The sequence below is a fragment of the Sus scrofa genome, chromosome 18 (assembly GCF_000003025.6).
Source record: "Sus scrofa isolate TJ Tabasco breed Duroc chromosome 18, Sscrofa11.1, whole genome shotgun sequence".
NCBI classification, from domain to species: domain Eukaryota; kingdom Metazoa; phylum Chordata; class Mammalia; order Artiodactyla; family Suidae; genus Sus; species Sus scrofa.
The window spans coordinates 23905612-23924827 of record NC_010460.4 but is presented as its reverse complement, the minus strand read 5'-3'; the positions used below and the strand labels follow the sequence as shown (position 1 = coordinate 23924827).

The window sequence follows — 19216 nt, the reverse complement described above, 5'->3', positions numbered from 1 at the left end:
TAAAATGGAACTTTAAAAATATTATTCTTAGAGTTCTAATTTAGAATTTTAGAGCTCCAAGAAAGCTAAGAGATGTTTTATGTAAGAAATTTCATTTTCTTCTGTAAAAATCATGTATAAACATAAAATATACCTATTCTTTTTTTTTTTAATTCTTCTATATCATCACAAGAGCACAACTTCACTTTCCAGAATCTAAGGTAATAACTAACTTCCTGTTCCAGTTACTTCCACTTTAGAGGTATTCTGGGAAAGCAGAAACTAGATGTACTGTTACATCTTTGGGTTTCCCTGCATTTGGGTTTCCGTTCACTTCAATGAATGAGTGAATAACCCATTCATTCTACCAGTATTTGTTGGACATGTGAGCAAAGCACAGAAAAAGGGACATCATCCAAAAAGTAAATTATATGCTTTTGGAGTTTACAATCCAGTGTAAAAATTAATGTTAAAAATGTTTTGTTACAAATTGTAGTGTTATAAACATAAAGGTTTGGGTACAGTGAGCACCATGAGGTGATAATCAGATATCCAGGTTTTACTGTCAGTCACAAAAGGCTTTGAGTAAAGGTGACATTTAGGCCGAGATTGGAAGATGGGAAAGTCTTCAAGAAGAACAATATATCTACTGCCCAAAGCAGGGAGTGATTGGCTTGTTCTGGTAACTGATTTTTTTTTTTTTTCCTTTTTTTTGGCCACACCCATGGCATGCGGACGTTGTTGGGCCAGGGATCAAATCCATGCCACCGCAGCGACAGGAGCTGTTGCAGTGACAATGTTGAATCCTTAACCTGCTGCGCCCAAAGGGAACTCCTAAGTAACTAAAGTTTTTAAGTGTGTCAGTGACTAACCTCTGGTGGAAGAAACAATGCGTAAAAGTCGAATGTGTACAGAATATAGATACAGGCATAAACAATCATTAATAAAGGGGAATAAAAAGGTATCTAGTAGAAAGAGCAGAATCACAGACAGGATGCTGGACTGAAGGATTCAACACAGGTCAACTCTGAGTTCACAAATTCCCCAGACTGTCAGAGAATCAGACTGGATAATAATTTCTCTTTTTATCTCACAGGGATGAGGATCAAATGAGATAATATATTAAAACTGAATAATTTACAAAGCACTATTCACATTTTATTTAACTATTGTTAATAAAAAAGCATTTCCAATTTCATTCCAGCCTTAATTCTTGTCCCAAATGTAAGACATTATTCATCTTTTTAAATTCTCTAGTCCAGATTCCCAAGGCATCTTCTTCCTAAAATAATAAGATCTTCCTTTTGTCTTTGGTAAACCTGTTTTTCCTACCAATGAAAAATTATAAAATTAATATTCAATGCAAAGCCTATTTCAAACTTACATTCCAGTGCATTATAAAGAAGTTCAAAATCTTCTTTTGTTTGAGGATTATGCCTCCGGTAATAATCCAGTTTCATCCATTCTTCTTTTTCTTTTATCTTCCTTAGTTCTTCCTGTGCTTCCCACTTCAACCTGAACATTTTCTGTCTTCTCAAATTCTCTACCATGACTTTAGCATGCCATCGTCTGTAGTGAGTCTGTATCACGATTACCTACAGTTAAATTAAAAGGAAATGAAATAATGCCAACTTTACTAGACAGTGAAAGGCAACGATGATTATTTCTATTCCAATGTAAGGTTAAAAACTAGAAAGAAGGGGGAACTATTAAGAGACATGGGAGATAAACATAGACATTCCAAAATATGTCTGATACAAGTTTCAGACAGAATGAAGAAGGTTGGATTAGAGAAACTGCTCAACATATATAATAGAAGAACATTTCCCAAAACTAAAGAAGACCTGAGCTCTATGATAGAAAAGGTCCATTACCAAATCTCAAGCACATCACGGTAAGATTACTAAGGACAAAGTAAAAATCCTGAAAGCTTCCAGAAAGAGGAAGTAAAGGACTGAGAATTCCACTGACATCAAAAACGGCTTCCAATATATAAAAGGAAATAATTTGGAAAATAAATTTGAATCTAAACTTCGACACCCACTCAAACTAAAATCCAAAATGAGGTTTATTCAATAGGACTTCGTTTACCTCTCATGCATAATCTCTGAAAATAATTAGTAGAGAATATGATCCAACAAGAGTAATAAAGTGGAAAAATCGAAGAAGTAAGCAAAAACTTCCAAAAACTTATTTGTGGAGTTCCCATCATGGTGCAGTGGAGGCAAATCCAACTAGAGACCATGAGGTTGCGGGTTCAATCCCTGGCCTTGCTCAATGGGTTAAGGATCTGGCGTTGCTGTGAGCTGTGATGTAGGTTGCAGACACGGCTCGGATCTGGCATTGCTGTGGCTCTCGTGTAAGCCAGCAGCTACAGCTCTGATTGGACCCCTAGCCTGGGAAGCTCCATATGCCGCTAGTGCAGCCCTAAAAAGCAAGAAATAAAAAATGATTTGCACTAAATACATCTTATTTGAAAAAATTCACATATATCAATGTAAATATATAAAACAATCTGAAGTTATGTTATATAGTAAATTATAATTGTGTAATATACATACAATTGTAATTCCAGATCAAGTCCTCAGTGAATGGGAGAAATAAGGAATGATGAGAAAGAAATGAAGAAGAGCCTGCTAGGGTCCTTGACTTGTTTATGTAAAAGATGTAGAGCCTGATTAAATATACATTTAGTATAAAAATATTAAGTGCATCAAAAATGTTTGAGTAACCACTACAAAAATAGACTCAAAGCACCTACTCCTGAACTATGAAAGAACAAAAAAAGAAAAAGTGTAGTTAAGCAAAAAAAAGAGAAAGTTTAATAAAAAATAAACAAGAATGAATAATAAATAAAAACAAAATGAGATGGCAGGAATGAGTACAAAAATATCAGTAGTCACACATAATATAATCTTGCTTACAATAAGATTTAAAATAAAGCATTGAACTCAAGAAGCTCAAGAATAAAATAAACACGCTAACAAATTGAAAGGAATCAATCAAGATCAAAGAACTTATTAGATGGAAATTTACTCTTTATACTGGCTTTTAACCAGTCCCTCTGTTTACACCTCCCATCCCACTTCCATCTCCCACAGAACCTCCAATTCACTTTCCAAGATTCTATGGGGCAAACTGATTTGGTTCTTGATGCCATCCCCTTTGGCAGGCATTTAGATTTTCACTTCTTCTGCTCACGTAAGTCAAGTTAACACTTTTCCATCTGCTTTACAACTTTAAAACATCGACTGACATTTACTCTTCCCTCTTCTCATATATTCTTTGTCCCTGTATGTTTATACTTTTCTTATTCCTTTAATATCATGTTATTGGAGTTTGGAAAGTGTTGCAGTATAGCTTAGTGCTGTCCATTTCTCTACCTAATAGCCTTTCTCTCCTACTTCCTTACTAAGAAAATTTCAGTCTTACTGAGGAGCAACAATAGGAAACTTTAAAAATGTATTTATAACACACTCTCAGTAAGGATGTTACATGACCCAGTTCAGGCCAACAAGATATTAAGTTGAATCATTCAGTGGGTCTTTTAGGGAAAATTCTTTTTTTTTTTTTTTTTTTTCTTTTTAAGGCCACACCCACAGCATGTGGAAGTCCTCAGGCCAGGGGTCGAATCAGAGCTGTAGCTGCTGGCCTATACCACAGCCACAGTTATGCATGATCCAAGCTTCGTCTGTGACTTACACCACAGCTGATGGCAACACCAGATCCTTAACCCACTAAGAAATCCAGGGATTGAACCCACATCCTCATGGATACTAGTAGGGTTCTTAACCCACTGAGCCCCAACGGAAACGCCTAGGGAAAATTCTTGAATGGCATACATGGGATGTGCTCCCTTGACTTCTCCCTTCTTGAAGGATGCTCACATTATGCTGAAGGTTGATAAATAATTTTATTATCATATACCAACAAGCTCATGAAAAGACTGATGGAGTGAAAAGGTGAAAGGAATTTAGATTCCTGATGACATCATAGAGCCACCAGCCAGGCCCTAAACAGTAAGAAATTAAAATTAGTTTGGACTGAGAAAATAAGATTCTATCGGGCTGGAATAACTGGCATTGATAAAGTCAGCTATAAAATTAATAGGAAACAGTATGCATCCCAAGGACACCCTTTAGCTATAAAATGTCATAATAAGAACCCCCTTCTCTGAGTGACTACTATTTTCTTACTCTCTGAGAAACTTTGTTCTCTAAAATCATAACCTATCAGGAACTTTGCTGTCTGAAATGAGATCACTAAGAATGAAACATCCTACTGTTGCCTGGAATATCTGTTACTTTGACATAGATAAGCAGCCTCGATTTACAACCAATGCGCTGAACTTCAGAGAGGAAACAACATTCCACAACTCTCTCCTACTTCTGTCACCAAAGGACCAGAACCCTGATCCGCATCTCAGTCCAGACCTGACGCTGACCCATCTACACACAGACTTGTTTTATACGGAGACAATCAAAATGCTGCATCACTTAAATTTCACCGAAACCTCACTCTTCCCCCAGAGTCTATAAGAACTCCATCTTTTCCTTAGGTGAAAATTAGTTTGGACTCAAAAAGTAGAAATTCTTCAGGTTGGAATACTGCAGGTCAAGTAAATAACTGCACTGACAAGTCAGCTACAAAACCAGCCCCGTGGTGCCCCTGGTGTGCGGTCTCCTTCGGTGCAATGAGCCAACAAACTCAGACCACAGGCTCATCGCTCAAGGTTCTGGGCTAACTGGGCTAGAACAGCAGTCTAGCTGCTTATCATGCAAAAAAACAAAATCACTGCTTTCAATTCTTTTTACTTATAACAATGCTAGGAGGTAGCAGAGATAAACTACGTATGCTTCCTATGTCATGTTTAACTGAAATCCCCAATGTTTAATAGGGTAAAGGTGTCAATTTTTCCCCAACTGATCAATGTACTTCTGATGAAGTTCTCCAATTTTCATAAAAACTGCAAACGGACTCTAAAATTCTTTGCACTAATAGTCAAGACAGGAGATCCCATTATGGCTCAGCAGATTAAGAACCCGACAAATACCCACGAGGGTGAGGGTTCTATCCCTGGCCTCGCTCATTGGGTTAAGGATCCGGTGTTGCTGCAAGCCGCACACTAGGTTGCAGATGCAGCTCAGATCTGCCATTGTCATGGCTGCAGTGTAGGCCAGCAGCTGCAGCTCTGATTTAACCCCTTCCCTGAAAACTTCCATATGCCACAGATGTGGCCCTAAAATTCAAAAAAAGAAAAAAAGTCAAGACAATTTTGAAACATAAGAACCATGAGGTACAATACCTTCTGTACTAGGTCTCAAAATATATTATAAACCAGTAGTTATTAAAATAATACATTACTGGAGTTCCCGTCGTGGCGCAGTGGTTAACAAATCTGACTAGGAACCATGAGGTTGCAGGTTCGGTCCCTGCCCTTGCTCAGTGGGTTAACGATCTGGCGTTGCCATGAGCTGTGGTGTAGGTCACAGACGCGGCTCAGATCCTGCGTTGCTGTGGCTGTGGTGTAGGCTGGTGGCTACGGCTCCGATTAGACCCCTAGCCTGGGAACCTCCATATGCTGTGGGAGCGGCCCAAGAAATCGCAAAAAAAAAAAACAAACAAACAAACAAACAAAAAAAAAACCATTACTGACAAAGAATAAAAAGACATATATATTAATGAGAGAATGGAGAAATCAGAAACAGATGTGTTTCTGTCACCAAAGGAACAGGACCCTTTAGTATACATTAAATTATTATAGAGAGAACAAATTTAAAAGTTCACGATACTGAGTAATTGGCATTACTTTTGGAAAAAAATAAAATTATAACTCTTCTTCATGTCATTTTTAAAAATCCAGATGAAATCATATACACAAAAACTATGAAAGAAAGTTATATTTATGTGTGGAATAATACCACCAATATATACCAATATATAAAGTATACCAATATATAAAATGTAAAACCAAATAAGTCTGATTATAATGAAGGACATCATAAACTAAGTATGAGTGATAAGTTACAAGAAAATATGAAAATGTATGTGATATCTAAAAGGAAAAAAAATTGAAAAATAATATGTACTCTGGGTAAAGTCAATGTGGAATGGGCTCTTATAAATGGTTAATGGATGTATAATTTGGTACAATACTTCTGAAAAACACTTTGGTAATATCTTAAGACTTTAAAAATGTCATCATTTTTGCCCTAGTAATTCAACTTTTAACATCTTCTCTAAGTATTTCTTAAATGAACATTATAATTTATATAGCATGAAGATTTTGATGAAACCATGTCTCTATGTCCTACAAAAGAGAGTAATTAAACTATGGTATTTATATTGTGGAACAATATAGTACTATTAAATTGTTTATAATAAATAATAAAAGGTAGAGAAATGCTTATGATATAGTTGTAGGTGTACAAGAAACTTATTTAAAGTTCCATGTATGATAAATTCCCAGTGGAAAGTAAGAAAACATAAAAGCCAACTGAAGAATTTCCTGCAATTTTTTTTTTAATGATTAATGCCATTTGAAAAAATAGAAGGAAAATATCACATTGAGTATGTTCAGGGTTAGATACTGAATCGATTTTTGTTTAAAATGTATGGGGAGAGAATATCAATAAAGAGATTTTTTTAAAAAAGAACCAAATGGAAATGTGGGGAGTTAAGAGTACAATAACTGAAATGAAAACACAAAAAACAGGCTCGACAGTAGATCTGAACTGGCAAAAAAAAGAATAATGAACTCGATTATAGGTCATTAGAAACTATCCACTCCGTAGAAGAGGGGGAAAAAAGGTAATAGAATAGAGACAGAGACCTTGGGGACACCATCAAGCAAACAATCATGCACAAATACTAAAGGGAATTCTTCAAACTGAAAGAAAATGACATTAGATGTCACTTTTAATTTACATAAAGAAATAAACAGTACTAGAAAAGGTAATTATGTATGTAAATGTAAAATCTTGTATAAACATATATATTTTCCTCTTTTCTATTCTTATTTAAAATGCAATTGCATAAAAATAATAATTATAAAAGGAACTTCAGGGCTTAGAATATACAAAGAACACACACATTTGTGTGATAATGATAGCGCAAAGAGGGGATAAAATTGGAGTTCTATTGGAGCAAGATTTCAATATTTTATTGAATTTCACTTACTATTAATGAGAAGTATGTTGCCATAAATTGAGTTGTATATTCTAATCCCTAAATTACACTTGGAGCAACCCTTTAGGAAATGATTAAGAAAAAACATTTTAAATACTAAAGCAATAATAAAAAAGAAAACCTCATTAAAAATGGGCAAAGTATTTGAAGTTACATTTCTCCTAAGAATATACCCAAGTTGTTAATAAGCACATGAAAAATATTCAGTATCATTGGCCATCTGGGTATGTAAATCTAAACCACAATGAGATACCACTTTACACTCACTGGGATGGCTGTATAATCAAAAAGACAAACAATAGCAAGTGTTGATAAGGATATGGAGAAATCAGAATCCTCATAACCACTGGTGGGACATAAGTGGTGCAGCTGCTTTGGAAAACAATCAGGCATTTCTTCAAAAAGGTTAAACAAAATAACCATATGAGGAGTTCCCGTGGTGGCGCAGTGGTTAACAAATCCGACTAGGAACCATGAGGTTGCGGGTTCGGTCCCTGCCCTTGCTCAGTGGGTTAACGATCCGGCGTTGCTGTGAGCTGTGGTGTAGGTTGCAGACCTGGCTCGGATCCCGCGTTGCTGTGGCTCTGGCGTAGGCCGGTGGCTACAGCTCCGATTGAACCCCTAGCCTGGGAACCTCCATATGCCGCGGGAGTGGCCCAAGAAATGGCAAAAAGACAAAAAGACAAAAATAAATAAATAAATAAATAACCATATGATCTAGCATTTACATTCCTGGGTACAACCCAAGAGAAATGAAAAATACATGTCCACCAAAAAATTGTACATGAATGTTTTATGGCATCTTTAATCCTAACAGCCAGTAAGTGGAAACAAACCTAACATCCATCAAATAAATGATGATAAATGTTGATAAATGACAACCAAAATGTGGTGCATATATATTGACATACCTACAGTAGGTCTATACAATTGGGTATATACAATGGAATATTGTTTTGCAATAGAGAGAAATGAAGTGTTGATACACGTTACAATGTAGGTGAACCTTGAAAACGTTATGCTAAGTAAAAGAAATCTGTCACAAAATACTGTATATTGTATGATTACATGTATATGAGATAATCACAACAGGCAAATCAAAAGAGACAGAAAGTAGGAGCTCCCTGGTGGCCTAGCAATTCAGGATCTGACATTTTCACTGCTGTGGCACAGGTTCAATCCCTGGCCCAGGAAGTACTGTATGCTGTAGGTGCGACCCCCACCCCCAAAAAAGAGGCAGAAAGTAGATTAATGGCCGCCTAAAGCAGAGAGGACTGGAGAGAAATAGGGTGTGGAAGTGGGATTTTTTCTGGGATGATGAGAATGGTCTAAAATTGACTGTGGTAATGGTTGCATAATATGTTTATAAAGTTTAAAAAAATCACTGATTTGTACACTTTTTTAAAAAGTATACATCATATAGAAAATAAAGGTTTTAAATTTTTAAAAAATAATTTAAATATTACTAAAAAGTATCTACTTAACATAAAACAAGGTACTAAAGGAAGAATAGGGAAACCAGAGAGACACAACATAGAAAACAAATAGCAAAATGACTGATAAACACTAACTTCATCAATAATTACATGAAATAGGGAGTTCCCATCATGGCTCAGCAATATTGAACCCAACTATTATCCATGAGGATGTGGGTTCAATCCCTGACCTTGCTCAGTTGGTTAAGGATCTGGTGTTGCCATGAGCTGTGATGTAGGTTGCAGACATGGCTTGGATCCTGAGTTGCTGTGGCTGTGGTGTAGGCTGGCAGCTGCAGCTCCAATTCGACTCCTAGCCTAGAAACTTCCATATGCCATGGGTGTGGCCCTAAAAAGACAAATAATAATAAATATTATATGAAATATAAATGTATTAAATACTCCAATCAAAAGGCAGAGATTGTCAGACTGGATAAAAAGTCAAGATCCAATTACACTGTCTAAAAAAATAGACTCTAGGTTCAAAGACTCAAATAGGTAAAAGGATAAAAAAAAAAACCACAGATCATACAAACCAAAACATACAAGTGATGGAGTGGCTTTATTAATATTAAAGAAAACAGATTTTAATATCTTTTGGTTTCAGTTATTCTGGAAAGCTTCATAGATAATTCTACTGTGACAAGGATTAAGGCCAAAGGACAGAGTGATTGAAACCAAGGGACAAAGGGGACAAAGCTAACAATAGCCAAGGGCAATACCCAAAGCCCCTATGATTCCCTAAGGGAAAGGGAAGGATGAGGAGTCCTTGGGATAATGGTTCCTTACACTGGGGGCGGAGGGGGGGGGGAAAGACTGGAGACAACAATGCTTTTACTACTAATAAAACATTGCTCATGACTCTCTTCTTGACCTAATTCTAATCAAGTCCCTTTGAGCTCTTTTCCAACTAGGTCTTGACTTTTGGGCTTCCATATTCATCTCTGCATCATCCAATTTTAGCAAGAGTCCTGTTAAATCAGTTTAACCAGAATCCCCAACCTTGATATCTTGCCCTCAATATTTCATCAGGGTCTTCTTCCATCCTTCAGAAGATGACTAATCACTCTGGCCTGACTTCAGAAAAAAATCCTCTTAGGTTGGTTTAGCCAGAATCTCCCCTTACCCTTGAAGTCTTCAATTAGCAATTTTCCATCCACTGACCCCTACCCTGCTCCTTGGCTATAATCTCCCCCTTTTCCTTGTTGCATTCAAAGTTGAGCACAATCTCTCTTTCCTACTACAAAACTCCATTGCAGTATCCCCTTTTGAATAAACTATGCCTTACCATCTTTAACAAGTGCTAACAATAATTTTTTCTTTACAACACCCACATGAGTTCTTTCACAGGCAAGTGTGCTTAGGGAAACACACAGACACACCCAGAAAAACTGGCTCTCAGATTTAATTTTTAGTATTCACCTATAATAAAAGTTATCTTACCGCCTCTAATCTTCGAGCATGATATTCTGCTGCTGAAAGATATTTTCCTGGTGTTACCAGCTTATCAGTCACATTTGATATATACACACCAATTTTAGTCATCTGTGTCGATGTTGTATTTGTAGTTTGTTGGAGCTTCCTTCTCTGAAAAACTGTCTAAAAATAAAAGCATAAAAAATAAATATCCACTGTATACACATAAAGTTAGTAAAGAACACACTGTCCTATACATTTAGGTTAATATTCTTTTACTTTTTTAATTAAATTGTATTGGGGTACAGTTGATTTACAATGTTGTGTTAGTTTGAAGTGTACAGCACAGTGAATCAGTTATATTCTTTTTTGGATTCTTTTCCCATATAGGTTATTAAAAAATATTTAGAGTTCCCTATGCTATACAATAGGTCTTTGACAGTTATCTCTTTTATATACAGTAGTGTATATATGTTAATCCCAAACTTCTAACTTATCCCATCTCCTGACATTTCGCCTTTGATACCACGAATTTTTCAATGTCTGTGAGTCTGTTTCTATTCTGTAAGTTCATTGTTAAATTAGATTTCACATATAAGTGATATGTGATATTTGCCTTTCTCTATCTGACTTTACTCAGTATGATAAAAGATACATGCATCCCAATGTTCACTGCAGCACTATTTACAGTAGCCAACACATGGAGGCAACTTAAATGTCCATCAACAGAGGAATGAATAAAGAAGATATGGGGAGTTCCCATCGTGGCGCAGTGGTTAACGAATCCAACTAGGAACCATGAGGTCGCGGGTTCGGTCCCTGCCCTTGCTCAGTGGGTTAACGATCCGGCGTTGCCGTGAGCTGTGGTGTAGGTTGCAGACGCGGCTCGGATCCCGAGTTGCTGTGGCTCTGGCGTAGGCCGGTGGCTCCAGCTCCGATTCGACCCCTAGCCTGGGAACCTCCATATGCCGTGGAAGCGGCCCAAGAGATAGCAACAACAACAACAACAACAACAACAAAAAAAAAAAGAAGAAGAAGATATGGTACATATATGCAATGGAATATTACTCAGCCATAAAAAATGAATTAATACCATGTGCAGCAATATTGATGGATCTACAGATTATCTTTTATTTTAAATGCCATATAATTATTTAGCTTTTAATTTTAGAGAGATACACATTGCAACATGTGTTGATTATATGGAAAAATAAAAATGTTACCTGGGTATCCCTACAAAATACATTCAGTTTTTCAGGACTCTTTTTAGGTACAGTTTGTGTTCCAGCATTGTGATATTCTATTCCTGTTATTTTATGTCTAAATCCACCAAGAAACGGTTTGTGAAATTCAGATCTTATCATCTCAACAGCCACTTCCTGATACTCATCAATGCCTGAGGATATACAGCCAAGATTCCATGAAAGTTCAACCACAGAAGGACTCTAAAATACTTTATCTAAAAGATAACAAATAACTAACCAGTTTGTACTCTGACAGTTATGATTTGAGAGACATCACTTAATCTAGCTATTCTTCTGATTGGATATAGATCTGGATGTAAAGAGAAGATTTCCACTTGTACAACATCCTGGGGCTTAACTCCATGTTGCAGTAATGTCTCCTGATTTTTAAGAATCATTCCTAAAAACAAGATGAAATTATTAGAAGTGTTATGATAAAGAAATGATTATATGTGTTCACTTTATGGGATGGAAAATACCAAAAGTGCTTATGTGAATGCATATTGTTTAATTACCAAATAGAGTATTGATGATGTTCACCTCTTGCTATAATGTTAATACAGAAAACTCCACAGTAGAAAAAAATTAAGGGGAGTTCCCGTCGTGGCTCGGTGATAACAAACCCAACTAGGACCCATGAGGATGTGGGTTTGATCTCTGGCTTCACTCAGTGGGCTAAGGTTTCAGCATTGCCGTGAGCTGTGGTGTAGGTCATAGACATGGCTTGGATCCTACGTTGCCATGGCTGTGGCAAAGGCCGGCAGCTATAGTTCCAATTCTACTCCAACCCTGGAAACTTCCATATGACACAGGTGTGGCTGTAGGGGAAAAAAAAGCCCCCCAAAAAAGAGAAAAAGTTAAGGTGGTCCTCCTGAGAATCTAAGTAAAGATACAACTCGCATCTCATCATAAATACAAATATATAATAACCATGCAACCATAAACATTTAAAAATAAGAAAAAAAAACCTTTTAAAATAAATTATGATCTATAGATATGCAGGCATATTCTAGAGACACATTTATTTAGCTACACAAGTCTGCTTAATTCTATCATAGTTACGAAGACTACATCCTCTCATGACACAAGGCTAATATAAGATGGGCTGCTCAATATTGCCTACAAATATAAAGAACCTGGAACCTCATCAGAATGTGAACTGACCTTAATGAATAGAAGACTGATAAGCCATTTTCATTCTTTTCTTTTTGAGGCCTTTTTCTATACATGCTTATTCATCGTCTTTTTTTTTAACCTTGTTTCCTCCTCATCATATATAACTTATTTCCAGTTCTTACCACTTCCCCAAAGTCCCAGGTTTTCTCACCTCTTTAGGAGTCAGCACAAGTATTATCATTTTTATTAGATGAGGTTTTCTAGACTCTCGTACTTTCTTTCCTCCCTGTTCCCACAGTTTTTGAGCATATCTCCATTAAAACATTTACACATTGTGTGGTAACTATTACATGCATCTTCTTCCTTCCCAGTCTGTAAACAACTTGAGAACAGGGATTTTATTTCATGTTTCTTTATATCTTTGGTTTTTTGCAAAGCACGTGGAGCAAAGTATGTCCTCAATAATAATGTGTTGAAAGAATGGATGTATAACTACAATATAATGTTCAAATAATAAATACCAAGATATTTAGCAAATTGAAGATCTTGATTATTTACATGTTAAGACTAGAGAAGTCTTGATAAGTTTTATTCGCCTCCAGGCTTACCTGCCCGTCTTATCTGTAGGCTATAAGGTGGGATACCTAACAGGGATGAAAAATGCTCCTTGAGTTCTTTTAAAACAATGTCGATTTTAAAGGGCATTATAATTTCCTGGCCCACAGGAAGAAGTACAACTTTTACTGCACATAAAAAGAGAAAAGAGTTACAGTTAAATGTTGGGTCAGCAACCTAGAGTCCACAAGCAGAGACAGAATTATGGGATAATTTGCAAGTTATTTCTGCCATGTTCTCACACTACACCTCTATGATAAGAATTAGTTTTCATTTTCTAGACAGAAGAGTGGCAAACATACAGTTGCAACGTTTTGCTTTGAAAATCAATCCATAGTCTCAAGAATTAGCATCAGTGGTCCACGTCTGCTCCCCCAACTCCAGCTCAAAGTTCAGACCTCTCTTCCGTTGCCTGCTATGAGCATCACTGCACATTCAAGATTACCTCTTCGCCCAAAATACAATGAGAAATAGGAAATGAAAGCTTCTTTTAAGGATTCTTCTAAAATCATTTAAAAATTTTAAAGACTCCCACTACCTGGAATATGTTATATAGCTATAAACATGGGAAATTTCTCAGGGAATCAAGCTTTTTTGTGTACTATTACAAAGGGAGACCCTGAGACTTGAACTTGGAGATGTCCATGCTTTGATTATATATTGATACCAGGCATCAGGAAATCAGTTCTTATTCATGAAGAAAAACAAATAGGAAATTTTCAAAGAAAATTTTCTTTGACCTTACAATTACAAAAGGTTACCTAATACTAAATTCATTCTTCTTCCCATAACTGATTGATGTCTATAGCTGGAAAAATGCAAAACAGAAAATCATTGTTTTTTACAAATATCTGGAATAACTGCACAAATTTACTTTTCAGGAAAAAATGGACATAATGTGGCTCACTCTCAACTCTAAAAAAAAAATCAAGACACTCACATGTTAAAAATATAGAAAAACTGTTATAAAATGATTATCTGTTTGTCAATTATAGGAAGAAAATATATAGTATTTAAAAACTAATTATCATGGAGCAAACTTTTTACTTTTATATCTACAGACTTTAAATTTGAAAGAAACAGAGAGAGAGAGAGAGAGAGAGAGAGAGAGAGAAAGAAAGAAAGAAAGAAAGAAAGAAAGAAAGAAAGAAAGAGAAAGAAAGAAAGAAAGAAAGAAAGAAAGAAAGAAAGAAAGAAAGAAAGAAAGAAGAAAGAAAGAAAGAAAGAAAGAAAGAAAGAAAGAAAGAAAGAAAGAAAGAAAGAAAGAAAGAAAGAAAGAAAGAAAGAAAGAAAGAAAAGACAGACTTCACAAATAATTAAGAAATTCAAGTGGCATAGTCACAGAAGTTTGGCAGATGAGGGAGAAGGAAACTAATATCAAATATAAAACAAATATGCAAGCAAAAACAAACAAAAAGCAACCATTCTTCAAAATGAGGGGAAAAAAAACCTCGATTCCCTGGGTGGTACCTGTTGCTGAAGAGTCTTTTGTTGATGTTCTCAGAGATTCCTTCACAGCCTTCACTTTTTCCAGAAATCTCAGGGAATCTTTTGAATATTTTTTGGCTGACTGCTCTTCATTATCAGATTTAGTTAGAGAATCTCCACTGTCTCTGGGAGAATGTGACACTTCTTCAGTTGACATAACGTCTTCCATGAGCTGCTTGATATCGTTTAGTTCCAGACTTGAAAGGCTCTGGTCACTCGAATCCTCAACAGGTCTTTCATGGTCCCAACCAGATGGTTGTAGTTCATATTCATTGTCTTCAGTTTGATCTGAGTCTGGAAGTTCTTCTGAGGAAACTGGAATACTGATAGTCCCCAAAGTATCCTTTATTTCTTCTGATGAATCAACAACGTTCTGAGCATCAGATTTTTTCTCCTGATCAGACATTTTCCTGAAGTGAAAGAAAAAAAAAAATACACCTACTACACATAAAATTTTTACACCAAATATCAAATTCTTGCTGTTATACAGTAATGTTCATAGTTCATAATATACATACTACAATATGGCTCATTATTTCTTTTTTCTTTTTTTTTTTTCTTTTTTTGTCTTTTTGCCATTTCTTGGGCTGCTCCCGCGGCATATGGAGGTTCCCAGGCTAGGGGTTCAATCGGAGCTGGAGCCACCGGCCTACGCCAGAGCCACAGCAATGCAGGATCCGAGCCGCTTCTGCAACCTACACCACAGCTCACGGCAATGCCGGATCCTTAACCCACTGAGCAAGGCCAGGGATCAAACCCGCAACCTCATGGTTCTTAGTCGGATTCGTTAACCACTGCGCCACCAAGGGAAACTCTGTGGCTCATTATTTTTTAAATATTATCTTAGCAATGGCATTAGGTAAAAAAATCATTGGTGAATTTTTAATAAAAATACCACATAAAGTAAAAATGTGCACCAAAAAGAATCTCAAAATGCAATAAATTTGAGATAAATTGCCTGTGAAAAATATATTAAAAATAATTTAAAATATATTGTCATTTCTTATTCAATGAACAATACCTTGCGAAAGGACTTTTTTAATAACTTTTTTTCTAAATACAAAACTAACAGGATTTATACTTTTGGCATTACAATTGTTAAGAAGCTCCAAGGAACCTGTCATCTCCATGGTGACTATATCTTGGAAAGTATACAGGTCTTTTTTCTTTAAAAAAAAAATCATTGGAATATAGTTGACTTACAAAGTTGTTTTAATTTCAGTTTTATAGCAAAGTAGATCAGTTAAACATATAAATATACCCATTCCTTTTCAGATTCTTTCCCATACAGGTTACAACACAGTACAGTAAATTTCCCCATGCTATACAGTAGGTCCTCATTACATATATATACAGCAGTGTGTATGTAATCATCCCAACCCCCTAATCATATCCTTTCCCACTCCATATTTTCCCTTTGATAAACATAAGTTTGGTTTCAAAATCTTTTGAGTCTGTTTCTTTTGTTTGTTTGTTTGTTTTGTTTTGTTTTTTGTTTTTTTTTTTGCTATTTCTTGGGCCGCTCCCGCGGCATATGGAGGTTCCCAGGCTAGGGGTCGAATCGGAGCTGGAGCCACCGGCCTACACCAGAGCCACAGCAACGCGGGATCCGAGCCGCGTCTGCAACCTACACCACAGCTCACGGCAACGCCGGATCGTTAACCCACTGAGCAAGGGCAGGGACCGAACCCGCAACCTCATGGTTCCTAGAAGGATTCGTTAACCACTGCGCCACGACGGGAACTCCGAGTCTGTTTCTGTTTTATAAGTTCTACTGTATCATTTCTTTTAGATTCCACATATTAGTGATCTCATATGATATTTATCTTTCACCGTCTGACATACTTCACTTAGTATGTTCATTCCAGGTTCATCCATGTTGCTGCAAATGGCATTATTAGGCTTTTCATAGCTGAGTAATATTCCATTATATATGTGTATCACAGCTTCTTTATCCAGTCCTCTGTTGATGGACATTTTGGTTGATTCCATGACTTGGCTATTGTAAAGAGTGCTGCAATGAACACCGGGGTGCATGTATCTTTTCAAATTATGTTTTTCTCCTGATACATGCCTAGGAGTGGGATTGAGGGATGGTATGGTAGTTCTATTTTTAGTTTTTTAAAGAACCTCCATACTGTTCTCCCTAGTGACTGCACTGGCCTACATTATCACCAACAATGTAAGAGGGTTCCCTTTTCTCCACATCCTCTCCAGCATTTATTGTTTGTAGACTTTTTGATGATGGCCATTCTGACTGGTGTGAAGTGACACCTCATTGCAGTTTGAATTTGCATTTCTCTAAAAATTGGTGATGTTGAGCATCTTTTCATGTGTTATTTGGCCATCTGTCTGTATTCTTCGGAGAGATGTCTGTTCAGATTTTCTGACCATTTTTTAATTGGGTCGCTTGTTTTTTGATATAAAGCTGTATGAGATATTTGTATATTTTGGAGATTAATCCCTTGCTGGTCACTTTGTTTGCAAATATTTTTTTCCCCATCCTGTGGGTTGCCTTTCCTTTTGTTAATGACTTCCTTTGCTGTGCAAAAGCTTTTAAATTCAATTATGTCCCATTTATTTATTTTTGTTTTCAATTTTCATTACTCTGGGAGATGGATCAGAAATATATTGACGTGATTTATATCAAAGAGTGTCCTGCCTATGTTTTTTCTATGAGTTTTATAGTATCTGGTCTAACATTTAGGTCTTTAATCCATTGTGAGTTTATTTTTGCATATGGAGTTAGAGAGTGTTCTAATTTCATTCTTTTACATGTGGCTGTCCAGTTTTCCCAGTACCACTTATTGAAGAGACTGTCTTTTCTCTATTGTATATTCTTGCTTCCTTTGTCATAGATTAATTGATGATATGTGCATGGGTTTATTTCTAGGCTTTATATCCTGTTCTATGGATCTGCATGTCTATTTTTGTGCCAATACAATGCTGTTTTGATGACTGTAGCTTTGCAGAATAGTCTGAACTCAAGGAGACTGATTTCTCCAGCTCCATTTCTCTTTTTCAAGATTGCTTTGGCTACTTGGGATCTTTTGTGTATCCATACAAATTTAAAATTTTTTTGTTCTAATTCTGTGAAAAATACCATCGGTAATTTGATAGGGATTGCGTGAATCTGTAGGCTGCCTTGGATATTATAGTCATTTTGACAATATTGATTCTTCCAATCCAAGAACATGGCATATCTTTCCACTCATTTAAAGTATCATACTAAATGAAGTTAGTCAGTAGTGAAGACAAACATCATGATATCACTTATATGTGGAATCTAAAAAAAAGGATACAAATGAACTTATTTGCAGAATAGAAACAGACCCACAGACTTCAAAAAATTTCTGGTTACCAAATGGGACAGGGTAGGGGAAGGATGGACTTCGCATTTGGGATTAGTAGATGCACACTGAGGTATATGGAATGATTTGCCGATGTGGACCTTCTGTATAGCACAGACAACTCTACCCAATATTCTGTGATAATCTATGTGGAAAAAGAATCTGAAAGAGAATGGATGTGTGTACATGTATGGCTGAGTCACTCTGTTGTACAGCAGAAGTTGTCACAACATTGTAAATCAATAAAACTTTTAAAAATGAAAAAAAAAAAATGAACAGCACTCTTCATAGGAGCTTTGCTCTCACAAATTGTAGCAGAGGTGTCCAATGACCTCTGCCTCCCAAAACAATCATATCAACAAATGTAGACTGATCTTGGAGCAGACAGCAAGCTTGGTTGCCTGAGCTACAGCAATCAACAGCTTTGGCTTGGGAGATGGTATGAGAGCATCTTGGAGCATGGGCCAGGGTGGGCCAGAGCAGCACAGAGCCAGGCTTCAGAGGCAGGAGCTGGGTCAGAGTGTTGAAGAGCCAGTATAGCTGGGAACTTACTTATGGAAATTGGCAGCCAGGAATACAGGATAGGGGAAGTGGCTTTGAGGCTGATTTCTGTGGCAACCACACAGGGAAGATTAAAACTTGAAACACAGTGAGATGGAAAAGCTGTGCTTGGAACTTCTACTTTAAGCATAGATCCTTATGGAGGAAAAAAAATTAACTTTAGTCAGTGAAGTTCTCTGGCTACTAGATGACAAATTTCAAGAAAAAAAAGAGTATATACTTATACAGCATTAGAGTTGAAGAGAGAATTAGTAAACTGGGAGACAAAAAAAATTTATATAGAATGTTGTAAAGAAATAAGCACATGAAAAATATGAAAGAGGGAGTTCCTGTTACGGCTCAGTGGGTTACAAACCCAACTAGTATCCATGAGGATGAGGGTTCCATCCCTGGACGCACTCAATGGGTTAAGCATCTGGCATTGCCTTGAACTGTAGCATAGGTCAGATTCCGATCAGATCTCACACTGCTGTGGCTGTGGCGTAGGCTGGCAGCTGCAGCTCTGATTCGACCCCTAGCCTGGGAACTTCCATATGCCATGGGTGCAGCTCTAAAAAATAAATAAATAAATGTGGTTAAATTTCAACAGCAACCAATAAAAGAATTGAATGAAGTTTTTAAATCCAGAACAATAAAGAAAAAAAAGTGCAATGAGACAAAACTAAACAAGATCTCAATTTTTTAAAAGTTCAAGAAACCTCTTCAGGCTCTCAATCACCAGAAAAAAAAAAAAATTCCTTTTGGTTATAATTTTCTCCCACAATAAAATTTAGTGGCCTGATAG

At 36.5% G+C, this 19216-nt stretch overlaps 1 protein-coding gene across 4 annotated transcripts in view; it reads right to left on the bottom strand.

Moving 5' to 3' along the window:
* Positions 1 to 19216, bottom strand: part of IQUB (IQ motif and ubiquitin domain containing) — a 111673-nt gene that overhangs the window by 89799 nt on the left and 2658 nt on the right. For 3 of the 4 annotated variants that reach the window (XM_013985682.2, XM_005673215.3, XM_003134747.3), the window contains exons 2-7: positions 14504 to 14931; positions 13027 to 13161; positions 11541 to 11702; positions 11282 to 11454; positions 10086 to 10241; positions 1364 to 1574 (exon numbers count right to left, since the gene is read on the bottom strand). In XM_013985682.2, the coding sequence (XP_013841136.1) occupies positions 1364 to 1574; positions 10086 to 10241; positions 11282 to 11454; positions 11541 to 11702; positions 13027 to 13161; positions 14504 to 14927 (1261 nt within the window). In that variant the 5' untranslated portion in view covers positions 14928 to 14931. The remainder of the gene's footprint in view (positions 1 to 1363; positions 1575 to 10085; positions 10242 to 11281; positions 11455 to 11540; positions 11703 to 13026; positions 13162 to 14503; positions 14932 to 19216) is intronic. The other variant, XM_005673214.2, reaches the window with a different exon arrangement.